The sequence below is a fragment of the Diabrotica virgifera genome, chromosome 7, assembly GCF_917563875.1.
Source record: "Diabrotica virgifera virgifera chromosome 7, PGI_DIABVI_V3a".
Classification (NCBI taxonomy): Eukaryota; Metazoa; Arthropoda; class Insecta; order Coleoptera; family Chrysomelidae; genus Diabrotica; species Diabrotica virgifera.
Genome location: NC_065449.1, coordinates 13,541,515 through 13,564,046, shown reverse-complemented (window position 1 = coordinate 13,564,046; position 22,532 = coordinate 13,541,515). Strand labels below are relative to the sequence as shown.

At 35.3% G+C, this 22,532-nt stretch overlaps 2 protein-coding genes across 5 annotated transcripts in view; one reads left to right on the top strand and one right to left on the bottom strand.

Annotated features, from left to right (window-relative positions):
• Nucleotides 1–1,611: 1,611 nt before the first annotated feature.
• On the top strand, nucleotides 1,612–5,780 carry LOC126888188 (uncharacterized). The gene is made up of 2 exons (XM_050656241.1): nucleotides 1,612–1,767; nucleotides 5,364–5,780. Exons 1-2 carry the CDS (start codon nucleotides 1,702–1,704, stop codon nucleotides 5,634–5,636), a joined length of 339 nt encoding a protein of 112 aa, XP_050512198.1. The 5' UTR covers nucleotides 1,612–1,701; the 3' UTR covers nucleotides 5,637–5,780.
• Nucleotides 5,781–12,711: 6,931 nt separating this feature from the next.
• The window catches only part of LOC126888186 (elongator complex protein 6-like), a 36,067-nt gene continuing 26,246 nt past the window's right edge, over nucleotides 12,712–22,532 (bottom strand). For all 4 annotated transcript variants that reach the window (XM_050656237.1, XM_050656236.1, XM_050656238.1 and 1 more), the window contains exon 2: nucleotides 12,712–18,334. In XM_050656237.1, coding sequence (XP_050512194.1) covers nucleotides 17,577–18,329 — 753 coding nt within the window. In that variant the 5' untranslated portion in view covers nucleotides 18,330–18,334 and the 3' untranslated portion in view covers nucleotides 12,712–17,576. The remainder of the gene's footprint in view (nucleotides 18,335–22,532) is intronic.

Sequence of the window (22,532 nt, the reverse complement as noted above, 5' to 3'; positions counted from 1 at the left end):
ATATTGGACGCTTGGTATAATTCTGCTTAAATAGGCAGCTTCGTTTCGTTTCGATTCAGAGGTGTGTATGTAGCCCCACTGAAGACGTCTGGAGGGACAGAAACCTACGTATGGGAATGGTGGATCACTTCTGAACCGAAATGAAATATTTGTTTTTTTAACAAAGTACAAAAACTCAAAGAAGTACCACAAAGTTTTATATTAAAAGGACGTGTTTCGGCTCAGTACGAGCCATCATCAGCTTAAAATACAGGAACACAAACAACAAAGGACTGACCTACAATGTAATATTATGAAGTATTAAACGTGAGAATTATAAGCATGTGGTGACTACGCCCACCTCAGTTAAGGAACTTACCAGAAACAGGAAGGAGGAAGAATCAACTAATATACATTATACAGTGGAACCCCGATAAGTCGGCCCTCGATAACCCGGAAGTCCGGCTAACCCGGACCGATTTTCATCAGATAAACATTTTGATTTTTAATATTTTGTATTTTGACAACGACCGATTTGGGCGTCGCGAAACGCTAATAAAATTATTTTTTAATTTAATTGTGGCTTATTTCCCATCAAAATAGTTAATTATCAGACAAACCTTTCAACAATAAAAATGTATGTAATATAATATTTGAGAGATAATGTGTATGTGTGTAATTTGAACTATACGACAGTAAACATGACTCATAGCACACGCCGCAGAAACAACAGGCACCTGTCTGTAGTACCTATTCCTTTTTATTTCAAACTGTCTTAGCATTGTTTAGAAAAGACTATTTAAAAAATTCTTTTATAAACAATGGTCTTTAGTTTTCACTGTTCTTAAATAACATTACATCGTTGTGACTGTATTGTGTGTCTTGTATTGTTCGCTTCCGTTTGCGTTTGTGTTTGGTGTTTTTTTTAGTAATTTTGATGTGTAGGTACTGTGCATATTTATAAATATATTTCATGTTATTTCAATTCTAACGGAGTTTATCTGTAAGTATACCGTATTTTATTAATTTTTACCATATTCTCCGGCTATCTCGGATTTTCGATAACCCGGATCGGCCGCGGTCCCGATTAATCCGAGTTATCGAGGTTCCACTGTACCTATGGTTCTAAAAACTTCATTATTAAATGTTAAGCTGTTTTAGCATTTTTGTTACAATTTGACTGTAAAAATTGTGTAAAACTTCTATATGGGGCGGAACCATCTTGTGGGCTGATCAGGTGTAACAAACTTTCCGGTGAAATGTCAAATTACTGTCAGTGATGACATGTAGTACTCTAGGATGATGTTTTGTCTTTTTAATTTTTCATCTTACTCATATTTTAAGTATACGGAATCAACTTTCGTTGAATTTTTCCTAGATGAATAGACGGAATGTGACTGCATATTGTAGAGTCCCTTTCGTCTTCTTTATTAGTCGTCTCTTTGCCTTATAAATTGTAAAAGACAAAGATTAAGGATGTTACCTATATAAAAACTAGGGCTTCGTAAACCTCAATTTTTTCGATTTAAATTATACCTACTTATCTTTTGAAAACAAACGATTGTTATCACTAAAAGCTTTAGTATGTACGTAAAAAATACTCTTTAAGATTAAATACATAAAAGATTTTAAAAATATCTATAAAATCATAGTTTAATTTATTTTTTCTTTAAAGATAATTGAATCGTTTAGGTATACTATTAATTGTCATTGTCTTAAAAGATGAAAGGTGCCGCTGTTTTAGCATTGGCTCTTTTTGTGGCTGCTAGTATTGCAGATGTTGATATTGTAAGTACATTTTATGTAACTAGTATAACTATATAATAAATAGAAACAGATTAAATAGTAGGCCTCAAAACTTGAATTCAAATATATTTTTCTTAAGGTATTGTGTTGAAAAGTACGGCATAAAAATAGACACTGAAGAGTATTTCACTTCATGAATTTGATACTATATTATCAAAGAACTCAAAAGCCACCACAATTGATACCAGGCGCGGATCCAAGGGGGGGGTCAATGGAGTTAATTGCCCCCTCAGGGCCGTGCCGTGCTATGATGCGGCGAGGCAATCGCATCAGGCGGCACGGCGAGGGGGCGGCATAATCAGTAAAATAAAAAAAATTGTCAGATTGTGTAAAAATGTTGTCAGAAACTATACAAAAAAAAATGAAAACTTACACACCATCTGGATGACCAAATGAAAATTACTGCTAATTGCATAAAACCTTGATATAAGTTCCGAATTTCCAGCCGAAAATGAAATTCGAGCCAGGAGAAAAAAGTGGTTATTTGATTACGAAAAATCTGTGGACGAGCTCCTGAGGAAGCTAAATTTAAAATAATTTTTTTCATCAATATTTTAGACATTGCCGTTAATTATTTGATTGATCGATTTTCGCGTCTAGAAACTCATAATAAAAATTTTCAATTTTTTGAATGGAGGGAAATATATTATAAAACTCTAGAAAAATATTGTATGAATCTTCATTAAATACTTTCAATAGAAAAAGAATCTGATGTAGAGAGAAATGATCTTCTATTAGAAGAATTGCGTGATTTATCCCAAATTATACCATACTCCATGAAACCTTTAGAGGTTTTGAACTTTGTGTGCCAAAATAACCTAATTTCTTTATACCCTAATGTAGTTGTATCACTAAGAATTATTTTATTAACACTCCCTGTCACGGCAGCTAGTGGGGAAAGAAGTTTTTTAAAATTAAAAGTTATTAAAAACTATTTACGAAGACTATATGATCAGACAAAATTTAGACAAAAATTTAGCACTAATTTCATAGAGTCCTAACTAGCTGGTACTTTAGAATACAAAAATCTGATTCATGAGTTTCATCATCATCATCAGTAGCTCGACAACACTTTTGGGTCCTGTTTGGGTCTTCCTTTTGATCTTCTCCCTACTGGTGTCTGCCTCATTATATGCTTTGGTGTTTCAGTCTTTAACATCTGTTCAACATGGCCCATCCAGCGCCGACGTCCGATCTTTATGGATGTTATGACGTCGGGTTCGTTGTAAACTGCGTATAGTTCAAAATTATATCGTCTGCGCTATACGCCATTTTCTTTTACCCCCTAATATGTGTCCTAAGGATTTTGCGTTCAAACGTACCTAATAAGTTCTCATCGCTTTTCGACAGTGTCCATGTCTCTGATCCATATAATAAGGCCCGGTTTTGTCAGGGTTTTGTATATTTTGCATTTGGTTTTTCTCGTGATGTTGTTAGATCTTCGATATTTAATTAGTCCATTATATGTTTTATTAGCAATATGTATTCTTCTCTTAACTTCTTCGCTGACATTGTTATCTGCGGTTACTACTGAACCTAGATATGTAAAATTTTTCACGCTTTCCATATAGTCTCGTACATGGAGACTCCATTGAATCTCCGATTCATGAGTTTGCCAAAATTAAAGTCAGAAGGGTAAAATGGCAATTTTTGTAAATATTTGTTAATATAATGTTAAAATGTCGTGTGCAAAATCTCGGTCCAACGTTTTTTAAATGCATTCATTCTTTTCAAATACTGAAAAAACTAATAAATATTTCTGAAAAATTTAAACGCAGAATAAAAGATTACATTAGAATAAACAAAAGTGAAAGTCCCTTAGAATAAACAATAATTTCCTTTGTTTGCGCCTTTAAAGTAAATATGTTTTATTTTTAAAATAAGAATTTTCGTTCATTATGTTTAGTTTCATTTAATAAAAATAAATGTTAAGTTTCAATAATATTAATTTAAGGGGCGGCATTTCGAAGATTTGCATCATATTTAAAAGATATACCGCACGGCTCTGTGCCCCCTCCTTGAGACCTCGCCTGGTGTCTACTGACACTGTTTTTAAGGAAGAGTTTAAGATTAAACATAAATATTGAATTTTGTGTCCTGTTGATAACTGAATAACTGAAACATAAATATGGCAGAATTACTTGGAATCGAAAATTATTAAAAGTCTTTGAAACATGATAAATGAAAAAGTCCCATAATAAGTAAATCTGTTTATTGCCATCTATTCAATTCAATGCCAGAGACCAGATAAAAATAGTAATTGCCGGTGATATGTTATGGTAATTTGATCATTTAATAAAATCCCCCGAATAAGAGCCGCTTTTAGAATAATGTGTAAAGTATTATTTAACAGGGACCTAAAATTGGCATTAAGGATCCGACTACTTCGCTGCTACGTGTTCTCGGTCTTACTGTAGGTATAATGTCGAGTCTTGGACTGTGAATAACATCGATCTAAATCGCCTTGAGGCTTTCGAAATGTGGTGCAATAGACGAATTTTAAGAGTTTATTGGATGGAGTCAATGGCCTGTCTTATCAGCAGATCAATTAGTACATGCCGCGCAAGATCGAGAACGATATCGGCAAATTGTCATGGAAGCTACCCATGCCTAAAATTTGGGCACGGCACTTAAAGAAGAAGATTGGATGGAGAAGATTCGAAACTCCACAATACTAGAATGTCTCAGCAAGACTACTGTGATTATAAAAAGAATCAAGAAGAGATAGCTAGAATATTTCTGACATTTAATGAGAGGTCCCAAATATAGGTTGCTACAAAATATTATTCAAGTGAAAATAGTAGGCAAACGCAGTCCAGGACGAAGAAGAACTTCATGGTTGATTTAGGGTGACAATAAATAAAATTAAGATACCTATGATGGTAACCAACGTTCTGAAAGGACATGGTACATGAAGAATAAGAAAATAACAGCCCATCCCAGAAAAAAAAAAGTCCACACCATATGGCCCAAGTAAGTATTTTGAAAGCTGCAATTTTACACCGTATCAAACTATTAAAATGTAACAAAGCCCCAGCCCCAGGACCAGATGATATGTATCCAGAAACAATTAAGTTACAATGAAGTATGCATAATAAAAAGATTTTAGCAGCTTTTCCAAAAAAACATTGTTTAAAAATGCACTGGATAAGTAAATACCAAGCAATATAATATAGGTATTACTGCTCATGAATTTCATCTTATCTCATTAATAGTCGTCTATAATGTTTTTCAGGGTACCTACACCTACCTACTTATTATAAATAACTCTCAAAACACGACAGAGGGTCTTATAGACAGAGAGTATATCCATTAAATGCAGAGTACTAAAACAAATATCTGTATTATATGATATTTTTCTTGAAAAAATATTAAACTGCATATAGTAGTACCAGCTATCTAAGAAACTCATTAATATTCTGCTCAGCGGGTGCTACTTTTCGAGGTGTGAAATTCCATAAACAAGGGATCTACCTGTTTTATGAAATGATCCCCTGTTTATATAATTTCACACGTCGAAAAATACCTGACTAAATGACACTCTGATAGCTTGTACGACTATACCAAATTCTTTTCAGCTTGAAGTTAACGTAATCAGCAGCAACGTACCCAACATAGACTACACAGTGACAGCACGGGAAACCTTACTAGAAACCTACCAGCTGTACCCAACCAACCAAACCAAAAGATTGACCGCTTTCTCGCTGCTCTTTAACGAAACTCACCCAACTTACAACGGCTGGAAAGTTAGCCAAAATTGTAGCGGATTCTTCAATCCAACGGAACATTATTGGGTCACCTTGAACGTTACGTCCAGTGACGGAAACTTGATTATCAAAATATTTGATTAAATAACTTGACGAAACATACTTTCCTGAAGCAGAAATGTTTAATAGAGTCGAGTATTTGTAGTTTTGTAAAGTGTTCTCTCTATTTATGAATAAACAATCGAAAAAAGTACAATATACGATAATAAACTGGCAGACATAATACAAGCAAGACTATAAAGTTATCTTCCTTTTATCTCCTCATTCCTTGAGCCCTGGTCAGGGCGTGGTGATACACTAAACACTGTAGTTTGCTGGCTCCATTGGCTGCGATGCTGTACCCAGTGGCGGATCTACGGGAAGGAAAAAAGGGGAAATTTCCCCCTAACAAGGTCCCAAATAAAAGAAAAAAATTGTTAAAACATAAAAATATATTAGCCGACATGAATCTTAAACCACGGACAGACAAATTCAACCCAATAAACACACGCTAGTTAGTAAAATTGAAGGGAATTTAATCCATATAAGTTATTGTTTATGCCTTATAAGTATAGTATGTATTCTTTTTCTCATGATCATCTTTCAGTGCGTCACAGTTTTTCGATTTCTCTCTAACGCATTAAATTGTATGTGACAGAAAAAAAGGCACGTCTGGGAATACTTCGGTAATTATTCTAGTTCGGTGATTATTCTAGTTGTCGATAGATGGCGCCATAATCAAAAAAGAATTATTTATTAAATAAAATAATAATATTATCAATATAATCTGTACAATTTATAAGACTATACAAATGAAAGAAAATACCATTTTATAAATGCAATAGACACAATTGATTTGGTTTTATTCCAAATTGAAAATAAAATTTGACAACTGTCAGATTTAACTAAAATGTCACGTTAGAATAAATGTCATAAATGTGTATTATCACGGACTTACCTTTTTTTCTATAATTTGTGACGCACTGAAAAATGTTCATGAAAAGGAGAATAGTTTGGGTTTATCTTTTTTATGTCTTTCGGTTGATGTTTCATTGGAAGCCCCCCCCTAAGGCAAATTTCCCCTCCCAAGGCAAATGTCTAGATCCGCCACTGGCTGTACCAGATGAACACCTTGATCTGCCCATCGTGTTAAAGATCTTTCTCTTGGTTTTCTGCCTTCTACTATCAATAGTTCAATACCTACATTGGCAGGAAAAACCATGAGAAATAAAAGAATTGACCAGGAACCGGAAGAAATGGATATAGAGTTAAAAAAAACTGATCGCCGACGCCTCTCAGGAGCATAAGGTGTCACCAGCTGAAAGAAGAAGAATATAAATTTTATTTTATTGAAAATATACATTGCATGTAAGAGAAGATACTTAAACCATTGTTTTGGATGTGTGAGCAGTTGTCTACCTCTGCTTCGTCTTTCTGCTCGTGGTCTCTACACTGTATTTTTTTTTGGGCACACCACGCGTCGTTCATTCTGGCCACATGTCCCGCCCAGTTCCACTTCAGCCACCCTATGGCGCCTGCCCTTCTTATTTACTCATTTATAATCCTGTCTCTGGGAGTCAGTCTAAGTAACCACCGTTCCATTCTTCTTAGGGAAACTGGAAACCCTGGGTAGGCCTTGACTGACTGTACAACTTTTTTTCAATTTGTTCGGTCTTCCATCAACCTAGAGTCAAATGGAATGTTCATTTTCCGGAGATATGCTTGGATGTTATCTCTCCATCGCATTCTGGGACGTTCGAGTGGTCTTTTGCCTGTAGGAATCTCCTCCCATACCAGTCTTATAAGTTTCTCGTTATGAAGTCTGTGCACGTGACCTGCCCATGCCCATCTTAGTCGCTGTGATTTAATTTCTTGAACAATATCGGCGTCATTGTAGAGAGCAATTCGATATTGGTTCTGATTCTATACTGGTTTGTGGTGAGGTCCAAAAAGTTTCTAAGAATTTTTCGTTCAAAACGTCTAAGCTTTTCTTTGATTACTTTGGTCATGGTCCACGTTTCGCATCCATATGTTATGTTAGTACATCTCTTCATTAATCTTCAGCCCTACTTCACTTGTTGCTCATTCCATTTTGTTGAAAATGTCTTTAATGAAGTCTCCAACGAGATCAATTTCATCTGCATATGCTAGTAGTAGCGAGACCTTGACCCGATAGCAATTGTATTTTTATTTCAGCCGACCTCGTGGCTTTCTCTAATACAAGATTGATGGATTCGACCATTACTTGATGGAAGTTCATTTTATCTCACAATAAAAACACTGAAAACTTTTGTTTTCTATACTTCCACAAAATTTATTTTTCACAACTATGTGACTACAGCTGTTTCGGCATTGTTGAAAGCCCTTTTGTGTTCTTGTATCCGTTTGTCAAAAGTTCTGCCAGTTTGACCGATGTACGTTTTCGGACAGTCACCACAAGTTAGTTTGTACACACCACTCTATAGTTGCTTTCTCTTTCGGCTTTTATTGTTCTTAATATATTTGCTTAAGTTGTTGTTAGTTCTGAAAGCTGGTATTATTCCTTTCTTTTTTATGTATCTGGCTATTTTTGTTGTTATCTTGCCATTATATGTGAGAGAGCAGAAGGTACTGGGTTCTTTCTGTGGTGGTGGATACACTAATTTCAGGGCTTTCTTATGGAGTTTTTGATTTAAAATTGTGTTAACTGTTTGTTCGTTATAGCCGTTGTTTACTGCTATTTGTTTAATGATGTTTAGCTCTATCTCGAAGTTATTTTTTGTCATGGGAATTTCTGTCAGTCTATGTATCATGCTATGGTAGGCTGCTAATTTGTGTTGTGTAGGTTGGGATGATGAATTGTGTATAGTTGTGTCAGTATGGGTAGGTTTATGATATACGGAGAACTCATGTTTGTTGTGTAGTCTGGTAATCGTTACATCTAGAAAGTTTATGGAATTATTCTGTTCTGTTTCTATTGTAAACTCAATATTACTATGAAGTGAATTAATGTATGATAGAAATTGGTCAAGTTGTCTGTTAGTTCCTGTAAAGCATACTAGTATATCATCCACGTATCTCCACCAATATAAGAACTGTTTAAATACGGGATGTTTAGAAATTGTTGTTTCAAGTTGGTTCATAAATATATGAAATTTTACACCTCCTTGAAATTTGCATAAATCAAGACTATTTTGAATTCAATAATCAAATATACACAAACAACAGTGCAGGACTTATTATGGGTAATCCTCTAAGCCCATTACTATCAGATATATTTATGAACCAACTTGAAACAACAATTTCTAAACATCCCGTATTTAAACAGTTCTTATATTGGTGGAGATACGTGGATGATATACTAGTATGCTTTACAGGAACTAACAGACAACTTGACCAATTTCTATCATACATTAATTCACTTCATAGTAATATTGAGTTTACAATAGAAACAGAAGAGAATAATTCCATAAACTTTCTAGATGTAACGATTACCAGACTACACAACAAACATGAGTTCTCCGTATATCATAAACCTACCCATACTGACACAACTATACACAATTCATCATCTCATCCTACACAACACAAATTAGCAGCCTACCATAGCATGATACATAGACGGACAGAAATTCCCATGACAAAAAATAACTTCGAGATAGAACTAAACATCATTAAACAAATAGCAGTAAACAACGGCTATAACGAACAAACAGTTAACAAAATTTTAAATCAAAAACTCCATAAGAAAGCCCTGAAATTAGTGTATCCACCACCACAGAAAGAACCCAGTACCTTCTGCTCTCTCACATATACTGGCAAGATAACAACAAAAATAGCCAGATACATAAAAAAGAAAGGAATAATACCAGCTTTCAGAACTAACAACTTAAGCAAATATATTAAGAACAATAAAAGCCGAAAGAGAAAGCAACTACAGAGTGGTGTGTACAAACTAACTTGTGGTAACTGTCCGAAAACGTACATCGGTCAAACTGGCAGAACTTTTGACAAACGGATACAAGAACACAAAAGGGCTTTCAACAATAGAAAAACAGACACTTCTACATACGCACTTCACCTTCTAGATCATAATCATTCTTTCAATGAAGAGTTTCAAATTCTGCATATCCAAAATAAAGGCCTTAAGCTATCTTTTTTAGAATCTATGGAAATTAATAAACTGAAAAATACAGATATAATTCTGAATGACTAACTCGAGACAAACAGCTCCCCACTCCTCAACCTCTTCAGTTAGAGACTTAAAAAGGCAAACATATTGTAAATTATATCACTTGAGAAAGGCACTCTGCCGAAACAGCTGTAGTCACATAGTTGTAAATAATAAATTTTGTGGAAGTATAGAAAACAAAAGTTTTCAGTGTTTTTATTGTGAGATAATACAAGATTAAAAGTGGAGATAACGCATTACCCTGTTTGAGTCCACTGTTGATTTCAAAGCTGCCAGACAGTTTATTATTTACACGTATTTTAGATATTCCAACCTCCATACAGACTTTGGTAATCCGAATGAGTTTCTTTGATATGGAGAACGCGGCCATGGAATTCCATAGTTGGCTTCTTTCTACGCTATCATATGCCTGTCGAAAGTCTATGAAGATATTGTGTATGGGTCTGTTATAGTTCCATCCCTTTTCCAAAAACTGTGTCAGCGTGAATAGTTCATCTATTGTTGATCTGTTTGCCCTAAAACAGGCTTGATATTCTCCTAGGACATTTTCAGCATAAGGGGTTAGTCTACTAAGGTGTTTGAGAGGATTTTATATGCCGTGTTTAGGAGTGAAATTCGTCTATAATTCGCGCATTTTGTTTTGTCCCATTTTTTATGGATGGGCACTATGATGTTTTCCTTCCATTTTGCTGGTATCCTTTCTTCTAACCATATATGAGTTATTAACTGGTGTATTTGGCGATGTAGTGCGTCTCCCCCATATTTCAGAAAGTCTGCTGGTATTTCGTCCGTACCCGGCGCTTTGTCATTTTCAGCTTATTTAAGTCCTTTTGGGTTTCTTCAAAAGAGGAATTTATGACAGGCATGTCCGCTGTATTATAGACTTCTTTGTGCTGTTCTTCCTGTATGATGTTTAGAAGGTTCCTGAAATACCCTTTCCATTCTTCAGTTCGTTCTTTACCGTCGATTATCATATGGCCTCGATTGTCTCACAGTGTAGAAATAGAATTGGTTCTTTGTCCTCTTTTCCTTTACAGAATTCTCTGGAGCCTGGTTTGGGTCGGTCTCTCTCCATATTTTTGTTGTTCATAGTTTCTTTATAAAAATAATTAAAATATTTAATTTTATTTATGAAACTGGTTGCTATCCTCAGCAGTGGTTGCTCTCTACATTTATTCCCCTACCCAAAAAAGTCAATGCAAAAAGATGTGAGGATCACAGACTCATTAGCCTGATGAGTCACACTTTAAAAATATTCTTAAAAATACTACATCAAAGATTATACAAAAAATGTGAATGGGACATCAGTGAAACTCAGTTTGGGTTTAGGCAAGGTTTGGGAACAAGAGAAGCAATAGTAGCAACACAGGTGTTGGTCCAAAATTGTTACGATCAGAGGAAGGACGTATTCCTGTGCTTTCTAGACTACGAGAAAGCGTTTGATCGTGTCCAACATCACAAGCTAATGCAGATCCTCAAGAAGCTTGATATAGACCAAAAAGACATAAGATGCATTGAAAACTTGTACTGGTATCAGGCAGCACAATTAAAAATAGACAATTCTATATCCAAATCCATACATATAAGAAGGGGTGTTCGGTAGGGATGTGTGCTTTCCCCTCTTTTATTTAACATTTATTCGGAAGCCATATTTCAAGAGTCTTTGGAAGATGCAGAGATGGGAATCAAAGTGAATGGAGTATTAATCAACAACATACGATATGCTGATGATGCTGTCTTAATTTGCGACAACATAGCAGATCTTCAACAACTTGTCACTATAATCGGAGAATACAGTAAGCGAATGGGATTAGAGATTAATACCAAAAAGACCAAATTCATGATCATCTCCAGAAACTTGGATGCATTTGAAAACTCCACCATAACACTGAATACTAAGTCCATTGAGAGAGTGAGCAAATTCAAATACCTAGGAACGTGACTTTTTGAAGACTGGGCATCGGACAGGGAAGTAAAATGTCGCATTGAGCAAGCTCGACAAGCTTTCGTAAAATTCAGGAAGGTACTGAGCTGCTCAGAGTTCGACCTTACACTGAGACTAAGGTTTACTAAATGCTACGTGTGGTCGGTGCTGCTATATGGCATAGAGGGCTGGACACTCAAAACGAGGGATATAAACAGATTAGAAGCCTTCGAAATGTGAAAAGATACCATGGACGGCGAAAGTCACAAATGTGGATGTCCTTAAAAGAATCAACCAAGAACGTCAGCTTTTCGAAAACATCAAGAAAAGAAAAACGGCGTATTTGGGTCACATCATGCGAAACGAAAAATACCAGTTCCTTCAACTTATAATCCAGGGTAAAATTGAAGGCAAGAGAGGAATAGGACGCAAGAAAATGTCCTGGCTCCGAAACATAAGGCAATGGACAGGGATTACCGACATACAATCACTGATCCACATTGCAAGAAACAGAGAGTTAATGGAAAATGTGATCGCCAACATCCATTAGTGGATTTGCATTTGAAGAAGAAGATAGTTTCTTTTCTTTGTGCGTATTATTTTTCTTCTTTCTTTTCGGCAGTCGTCGTATTCCTTTTTACTTTTGTCTGTTTATAGTTGTATCCATGTCTTCCTTCTTGTTTTTCTTTTTTCCAGCTGTTTCCGACATTCCTCGTCATACCATGTTTTTGCCCTTTCTACCTACCCCTTCCAAATATGTTGTCGGCTGTCTTGGGTATTATTTCGGCATTCGTTTCCCGCCGCTCTTCCATATCATTGTACACTCTTTAATTGCTGCCTTGGTTTTTGATATAATACATATTCAAGAGAATTAAAAATTGAGAAAAAATTGTAGAAAGCAATAATGAAAAAGAGCCTTAACACCTTTAATATTGCCCACACAATCACAAACGAAACATTACGAAGAAATAATCCCACACCACGCCAATATAAACGAAGAATAGAATTTTTATAGTATTACATATCCGTCTTAAAGATTTACACTCTTCAACAAAACATTTATATTTCAGAAAGGAAAAAACAGATTTGTTTATATTTTTTATTTATAATGTTAAGATGAATAACATAGGCCAGCAAAATAATTTCAACAAAAAAGTCATATTCAACTCGTATTAAAAATTTTAAACAAATTTAAAAATTTCTTTATATATTTACAACAAAACTGGCCTATATTAGTCAATTAGCTCAATTAACATAACAAAATAAAAATGAAAATAACCGAAAGAAAATACAGCTAAAGATATTTAAAACAATATCAAATCATTTAACAATCTAAAACCTACTGAACAATATTAACAATAATAATTGTGTAAAATATTAATAAAAAATCTACAGCAAAATCTGTTACAAAAAATCTAAAACGTAATTTGTTATTCTAGTAAAAGGAGCAGAATTTGTGGTCTTTGCTAAAGCAGAGGATTGGTCATACAGCGAGTGAGACCTGTAAAGTCGGGATCTCACGAAACCACCAGATAACAGTTGGCGAAGAGATATAGAAAATATGCAATAGAAAAAGATAAAAACTGAAGACGATAATCAACACAACGTGAAATACCGTTCTTTCCGTCAAAATTTGTGATTTATGATTCGTGGGCTACGACAGAACCCTCGCTTTATGGTCGGCGGGAACTCCCATCATTTGTCGGTAAATCAACATAGTTCAAAGCCAGTCAAAAGCTGATACACAGTAGGTCCTTACCCCCTCAATGCGGCTATGGGCTGGTACGATCAGTGCCAGTAATTATACTATGGAGTGGTCTAACGACGTTGTGTTGGAATTTTTATATCGTACGAATTAACCAACTTACTAGAATTTCTACGGCCAACACTGGTGGCGTACACGCGATACTCGAGGGGACAAGGTCCATCGGAATGTCCCGACGGAATTTTCTGGCGAAACTGGCAAAGAACGACATGCCACATTCCGTGAGATCCCGACTTAACGTATGAGAGCGTTGTAAACAGTTCACAAGTCTTTCATTTTGTTTATTTTAGTTTTAGTTGTGCATTTTAACTTGTGTACCTTCCTTCTCATTCGGTAACGCAGATGGTACTACTCAAAGGAGAAGGTTGGTAACCAACGATACAAGCCACTCCCATCCGCTGTTTGATGAAGCCTCGCGGCTAAGCTAAGCGAGCAAAAGTGGAACAAGACAGTTACTATCAGTCTAAGCATCATGCTACTTGTGTAAAAAGACACTATTATAAAATATCTAAGCACAACAGGTTATATAAAAATATTCTTAAGAAATTTTGTAACATAGTTTTGCTTTTGTCTATATATTTGTAGCCTTTTTCAACGAGTACAATAAAAAAAGTATACTGGGGTTCAATCGAGAGAAGAACTTTTTCACGAGGCACTTGAATTTGAGTAAAATTTGTACAGGGTGACCAATTTGTACACTCCAGAGATAGATATCTCCATTACCAGGGGATTTGATTTGAAGAGACTAGAAGTCTAAAACGAGGTTCTTTTTCGATTGTTCAAAAAGGAACCAAAAAATATATGTAGAGTACAATTTGTCGAAGCATTCAACGTAAGTGTTCACTCTCTTATAGAGTTTTATGCCTGGTACACCCTATTACAATAGAAACGTTAATAAAACATAAGTATGTAAGCCAGTCCTTATGGAAGCGATCAGGGAAAAATGCCAAGGTCCATAATAGTAACAGAAACCCCCGATACGATAGTCAAACCGCCCTCACTCCCGGAATTGATTTTTTTACATTATATGTGTAAAAACTATAATCAGCGTAAATTATCAAATTTTAAGTAAAAGTTACACATGAATTTTAAGTGAAATATGACATTTTACGTCAGAATGTGACGGGAAAGATGCCATTTTAAGTGTAATGTGATATATAAAACGTAAAATTTAGTAAAATATAAAGTTTAACGTCACCTTTACGTGAAATGTGACAGTAAAGAGATATTGCAGAGTCACTTTTGCACTTGCGGTATTACATCCAGAGACACGTTCACCGTAGACAAGGCAAACTGAGCAAAAAAGCGTAACGCGCGGTAGTCGATCGGTGGTCTATCTATCTCTTTTTACTAAGCGATACCGCTCTATGACGGACAAAGATGGCTAGACCACTCAAAATGAATATTGATCAATGGTGTCCTTGATATCGGCGTTACACCTCGATGCACAGAGCGGCCCATAGCTAGCCTAATCTACAGGTTATTATATGTATGATTACAGCACGCGTTATTTTGACAGTAGAGCATGCGCAGATGTGATATTTGGCTTACACTGCGTTATTGGAAACACGGCCTGCCGTTAATAGGGGAGCCGTTGCGCTGTGCGGTATTCGTTGCGCTATTTTCTTTCTTAGGTTACGTTTGTTGTTCGTATTTCATTTAAACCAAGTTTATTTGTAATAATTTTCTAAAATGAATACCTCAGACAGTAGTAAATGAGTCAAATTTACGCCTGATGACGATTTGTGTTTATTTAAACAAGTTTTAGGTCAAAATCAAATCACCTATCCAGAAAATTGGACGTTAGTTCAGGAAAACATGAAAAGTGCAACAGGAAAATCGTTTATTATAAGAACACTCAAGGATCATTTGTTTTTCTTGCTCGATATTTGAAAGAAAATCCAAACCTTCCTTCCATCTACAATCTACATCAAGTTCTTGATTTTGAGCATGTAATATATTATGTTTATCTCCCAGAAGGTTATGCAAAATAATAAACTCGATGTCTTCATTATTAGCATTCACCAAAATGTGAGCTATAATAGTATATTAGTATTGTCACTAGTAATACCACTAGAGGTCAAAAAATTTCCGGGTATTAATTTGACTTCGCGTGGTATTCGGTAAGAAAATTCCACACCAAATTTGCATTTGAAAATCCAAAGCTGCATGAACAGATTAATAGCGCGCCATAGCTTTGTCAGCAATTATTTAGGTTTTCAAATTCGTAATTTCTACTCATTGTAGTTGCATAGGAATACCATTTCAAGATAGAAAATAGTATATTCTTCAATTTTACATAAGTTTTGAGTAACTACAAGTGATAGAAAATTATTTTTTGGCGTTTTATTTTAAATTATGTAAACAAATAAAAACCAGTCTGTCAAAAATGTTCTGTTATTGTAAACGTCAAAAATTTCCACTATAATTCGCTGTTGGGTACCCCACGAGCAAAAAATTTCCGATAAAATACCTCCGTTGCCATGGTGATCTGTCAAAATAACGTATTTTGATTGGTTCAAAATTACAGGTGTGGAATTTTCCAAGAAATTAAATCACAGCGACTAAGATGGGCAGGCCACGTGCACAGACTTCATAACGAGAGATTTGTAAAGAAATCGAAGAGATGTTGATGGAAGACCGAAAAAAATGGGAAGAAAGTTGTACAGTCAGCCAGGGCCCACCCAGTGTTGTAGCGCTACGTGATGATGAAAAAGAGAGCTTATAAGTCTTGATCCATTTTAAATTGTATACAAATTCGAAAAACAACTATTAATCGAACCGTAAAAATACCGCAACCAAAATGTTGAGCAATATCTGTTTTTATGAAACGTCTGAAAAATGTCAATTCTGTCAAAATAACGCGGTGTAAATAGGGCAATGTAGGCTGTGTTAAATTTGCAATATCTCTCTATTACTTTAAGTAAAAATGAACGTGGAAGGAGCTATTTTATGTGGAAAATAACATTTGAATTGACAGATGACATTAAACGTGTCGTTTTACGTTAAAATGTACCATGAAACGAGTTATGTTGTGTGGAATGTGACATTTTAAGCATAGAGTTATATATTATCATAGAGAGAGTGTTATTCAGAGCGAAGTGACGACACCATCTTTTTTCTTTGGATCAGTGCTGTCTCACTCTTAGGCATTGTAAAGCTGCGACAGTAGTCCTCCCCTTCCGTGCCTATACTCACACTTAATCTCATCTTAGTTTCTCGATACAATGTATAGGGCTTTTCATTCACAGTCATTTGTTTCGATCTTCTGTCATGTGTCACATAATATTAATATATCTACGTCATACGTTATTGGTATATAACAATGATACAAACCAAAGACGTATGGCGTAGATATATTAATATTATGTGACACATGACAGAAGCTCGAAACAAATGACAATCGATGAAAAGCCCTATTAGAAAGAGATGCCGCAAACCAGTCCATGAGATCTTGTCGACAGGAAGCGCGGAAGGTAGGGTCACTCTATGTTAATATATACTCTATGATTTTAAGTTATTAATATGAGGTGAAAGTGACATTCTACGTTAAAATATGAAGTAAAACGTGATATTTTATGTGAAACTTCATATAGTAGGTGAAATATGACGTCCTACGTTAAGTTCACGTAAAATATAGCAAATTTCACGTCACAGTAAATAGGACTTTTCAATGCTTCTCATTTGTTTCGAGCTTCCGTCATATGTCGTATATTAATATTATACACGGATTATACAACATATGACAGAAGCTCGAAACAAATAAGACGCGCTGAAAAGTCCTATAGACTGGTAACGATGGTGAATAATTAAAGAACTGTGAAAGGTTTCTTTTGAAGCTGTAACTTTAGACCTTACCGTTTTTCGTGTTAATTTCCATAAGAAATTACTCAGAACTACTGCTATGTATAGAGGATAAATCGTATAAAATTGGTGTTATTATACCAGTAGACCAGAAATCAACATAGAACAAAAAAAATGTTGTAAATCAAACAAATCTAGTACAAAAGAATGGACAGAATGTGAGGATATAATGTAAAGACGAATATGATTTAAATTTAAAATTGAAGTGGATGAGACTGTCAATAAAGAAGGTTAAATCTGACAAAACAATTAGAACGATAAAGTCTCATACTTTTTGCAGTTTGCTGCGCAAGCTCTCATTCCAAACATTACTTCTAAAAGTTATTTATATAAATGATGAATAGACTCTCCAGGTCGGAACGTTTTGATGCCCCTATCAAAGGCTTTGTAGTGGTAACAGCTGAGATCGTTACCTCTTCTCACGTTCAGATACCCAGTGACATCCTGAGACTTTCCAGTCTTCAGTGAAGACACTTTGACGTTGACATCTGCGACATAATCCAAGTTTTTTGAAATAATATTGTCTGTATGTGTGGAAACGTGATTATTCAGGATGAAACAAACGTCATCACGGTCTGTAAGGCTTATGCAATAGTGTACGAATAATAATGTGTGCTTAATATCTATATCTAAGTCGTGTAAATGGCTCAAATCGTCTATTAACAGATACACTACTTTACCGTCTGTTTTCAATGCATTCACGCAATCTTTTATATTAAAATATAAGTCTTTAACTATGTTTTCCTTATTTTCTTGTAAATAACTATCTTCACAGCCAATATTCTCAACAATGTCTTTGATAGGTTCTATAACCTTTACTAAACCATCATCTACAGCTTTCAGCAGATCATAGCCCAACTTTTTGCCGATACTCTGGTAGTGTTCGATGGGATTGTGGAAGTTTACCAGACACAAACGGTTCTTCTCGTGGATGATCTGTTTGATGATGTGCGTGATGACGAAGTTGGAGTCGGCGTTGGCTTTTTCTTTGATGGAGATGATTTTGTCGCGGCTGTTGATCTGAAGGGCTGACAGGACAGCGTTTGAAGCGATTGGATCTCCCAAGGAAATCATCGTCACTAAAACATAATGAAATATTGTAATTTATTACAACATTCAAAAATATATGAAAATTTTTTTTAAAAATGATAAAAAAAAATAATGGAAAAAAATGAGGTTCTTGTGACAGTCCATAGCAAAGTGGCTAACGGATTATTTATTTATTTATTTATTTATTAATGTAATCAATATTATTTCTACAATTTTTTTATCGTATCGTTTTTAACAAATTTTATTCATTTATTTATTTAAAATAAAAATGTATACCATTTTTATTCAGTTGCAATGCGAAGGCAAAACAATCCTACTTTTCAATTAGAATACGGAGTGCAGTCCAGTCCCTTGAATCGCGATGTTCGGCTCTTATTGGAGCCTTCATCGGAAGGAACGTAGGCACTGTTCTCCATATTTTAACTGATTCGTATCGAGAGGTTTTCCCACCCATTGCAACTGAAGTGATGATAGTAGGTGGCTAGCGCCATCTGGCATTGAAAGACGAAGTAGTTTTCAATCCTAATAGTAAATTATTAATATTGAAAATATTAAAAATATTACTAAAAGATTTTTAAATTGAAAACTTATTGGTACACTTTCCTGGTGACACCTCCAAGACTTCTACAATTTGCAAGTCAAATGGATGCTGCAGTGAAGACGAGAGGGAAGGAATTCTACACTATGCAATTCACATCCCCCGTCTGCAGCTGGTAAAGTTCCAAGTATTCACATCCAAGTATTCACATCCCCCGTCTTCCAGCTGGAACTTTACCAGCTGCAGACGGGGGATGTGAATTGCATAGTGTAGAATTCCTTCCCTCTCGTCTTCACTGCAGCATCCATTTGACTTGCAAATTGTAGAAGTCTTGGAGGTGTCACCAGGAAAGTGTACCAATAAGTTTTCAATTTAAAAATATTTTAGTAATATTTTTAATATTTTCAATATTAATAATTTACTATTAGGATTGAAAACTACTTCGTCATTTATTTATTTGGTGCACGTCGTAACAGATACGCAGTTTGGGGACGACTCTACATCTGGTCCATGCCGACTGTCTTGGGTATTGTTTTCGTTCTGTCTATTTTCCGTTTCTTTGTTATTTCTTTGTTTGTTCTGTCCTGGGGCAGATAGTGGGGGAGGACATTTTACATCCCACCTCGCTGACTGCCTCCCTTTTTAACCTAGAGTAAATGGGTATGAGTGCGAGTGTGAATTGATGAATGTATTAATGATTGGTGTTACTCGTAATTGCCAACTGGTTATGTTTTGCCAGTTCCATTGTAGATGGGTGGCACACTGGTCGCCCAGCCCGCACATGCGCGTGGACGGTCACTTCACCGACCGGTCTGGCGCAAGGCTTGTGCGGGAGGCCATCCAATCCATGGAACGCACGCGAAGAGTGCCAGAGGGGAGTTAGGAGTAAGGTCGACGGGTCAGACATGCTCGCTAAGAGCGGTTCCAGACTCGTCGGCTGGAGAAAGAGGGGGTGGGTTTAGTCGGTAGGCGGTAGTCTAGATGAAGTAGGACGGACTGAATCCGACACACCTGGGACACTTTCCCAGACGGTCTTGCGAAGATTCCCACCTCCCAAAAAAAAGTCACGGATTAAATAGAGAGCTGCAGAACAATTTGCTATGAAACTCTGAAGACCTCATAGTCTGTTTTATATATTATAAATAAATGGAAAGGCATCTAGTACAAAAGAAATAATTATAAGTGCTATCCAGAAATTTCGTTAAGTTTTGATCTGTAGCCGCTAGGGGCGGGGCTAGCGCTGCCATCTTAGCATCGTGGCGTTCCTCCGTTCAGTAGCGAAAACCCAGCCAGTTGTGAGGTGAAACAACAAACCAATTGAAATTTATCGCGAAATTTCTGCTGTTGATGAGAACAATATATTCACTGAAGGTAGAGTGCGTCAATGGTGCATTCAATTCAAAAATGGACGAAACAATGCGCACGATGAAGAACGAAGTGGACGGCCAACTATTGTGTCTCTTCAATTCAAGTTGGGGTTTGTATCCTCATCCGCCGTATAGTCCGGATCTTGTACCTAGCGACTACCACCTGTTTCGAGAAATGAACACCTGGCTTGCAACGCAGCTCTTTGATGACGATGCGGAGCTACGGAGCGGCGTTGAACACCTGGTTGAAGTCTCAGGCGGCAGAATTTTATGACAATGGTATTTCAAAGCTAGTTCACCACTATGATAAGTGCCTGAATTTGTTGTGAGATTATGTAGAATAGTAGTTGAGTGTCTCTTTCAAATGTATACAATAAAATATTTTTCTTGTATTTGTTCTTTTTTCTATTCCAAAACGTAATGTAATTTTTGGATAGCTTGCGTATAAACAAATTACCAAAAAATAAAAAAAAACATTATTTGTTAGAGATCAATACTAGTACATATTATATTTGGGATAAGATTGTATACGAAACAATGAGTAATATAGCCCAGTCGGGATAGCATTTGACCTTGCATTAGGAGCTGTCCCAAATTTTATTTTTCTAATCTTTAGGGAGGGTCAATATTAGTATAAATTTAAAATCTCGACTGAATTCCACCGTTGCGTTAACCGCCATCTTGATTTGAAACGATAACCGTTTTTGCTCAATATCTCCGCCATTTTCAATTTTTTGACAAAAAGTGTACAAACTGAAATTGTTGAAAATACGACTTTCTATAATTTCATTTATTATAATTTTTTTCGTGCGGTCGATATTTTCCGAGTTATGAGGGGAAAATAGTGACAGTTGTAGCATAATTATATAATTATTGAATTATCTCGTTTATTATTAGCTTTACAACAAATATATATACCTATACAAAAATAAAGAGAATTAAATTTTGTACAATTTTGATGCCATTCATTTTTTTGATAAAATCAACATTTAAGGTAGTGCGTATGTGGTAAAGGTGCGAGCGTAAGACCGGATTGATTTTGTAGCAATTGTTTTTGTTCAATATCTCCGCCTTTTCAACTTTTCGACTAAAAGTGTAAGAACTGAAATTGTTGCAATTACGATTTACTACAAATTTTTCGAGAGAACCAGTGGCGGGTCTACAAGAGGGGGAAATGGGAAAATTCCCCCCAACAGGGTCCAAAATTTAAAAAAAAATTGTTGAAACATCACGATATATTAGCTGAAATAAAACTTAAAATATCGACCGACAAATTCAACCAATAAAACCCGCTAGTTAATAAAATTAAGTGAACTTAATGCATATAATGTCTTTTTATGTCTTTTATATACTTAGTTTGGTTGACGTTTCATTGGAAGTTTCAAAAATTGTATAAAATATAATTCTCTTTATTTCTGTTTATGTACAATTATGTCGTAAAGTTAATAATAAATGAGACAATTCAATAATTATGCTTCCCTTCCGCTTCCATTATTTTTCCCCTTAACTCGGAGAATATTGATCGTATAAAAAAATTGTGCCAAAGAAATTGTAGGAAATTGCATTTCCAACAATTTTCTTTCCTACCATTTATGTCGAAAAGTTGAAAATGGCGGAGATATTAAGCAACAACAGTTCTCATTTAAAATCAATATGGCGGCTAATGCAACCGCGGAATTCAGTCGAGATTTTAAATTTACACTACTACTGATCTCTCCTAAAGGATATAATTATAAAATTTGGGGCAGCTCGGAAACAAAATTCAATTCAATAATTATGCTCCCCCCACAACTTTTTACTATTTTCCCATGTAACTCGGAAAATATCAACCGCATGAAAAAAATTGTTAAAAAGAAATTGTAGGAAATTATATTTTGAACAATTTTAGTTGAAAATGGCGTAGATATTGAACAAAAACAATTGCTATAACATCAATCCTGTCTTACGCTCGCGCCATTACCGCATACTTACTACCTTAAATATTAATTTTAGCAAAAAAATGAAAGAGATCAAAATTGTGTAGAATTTAGTTCTCTTCATTTTTGTATAGGTACATATTTGTTGTAGAACTAATAATAAACGAGATAATTCAATAATTATGCTCCAACTGTCACTATTTTCCCCTCTTAACTCGGAAAATATCGACCGTACGAAAAAAATTATAATAAATGAAATTATAGAAAATCGCAATTTCAACAATTTCAGTTTCTACTCTTTTGCCAAAAAATTGAAAATGGCGGAGATATTGAGCAAAAACGGTTCTCATTTAAAATCAAGATGGCGGCTAACGCAACAGTGGAATTCAGTCGAGATTTTAAATTT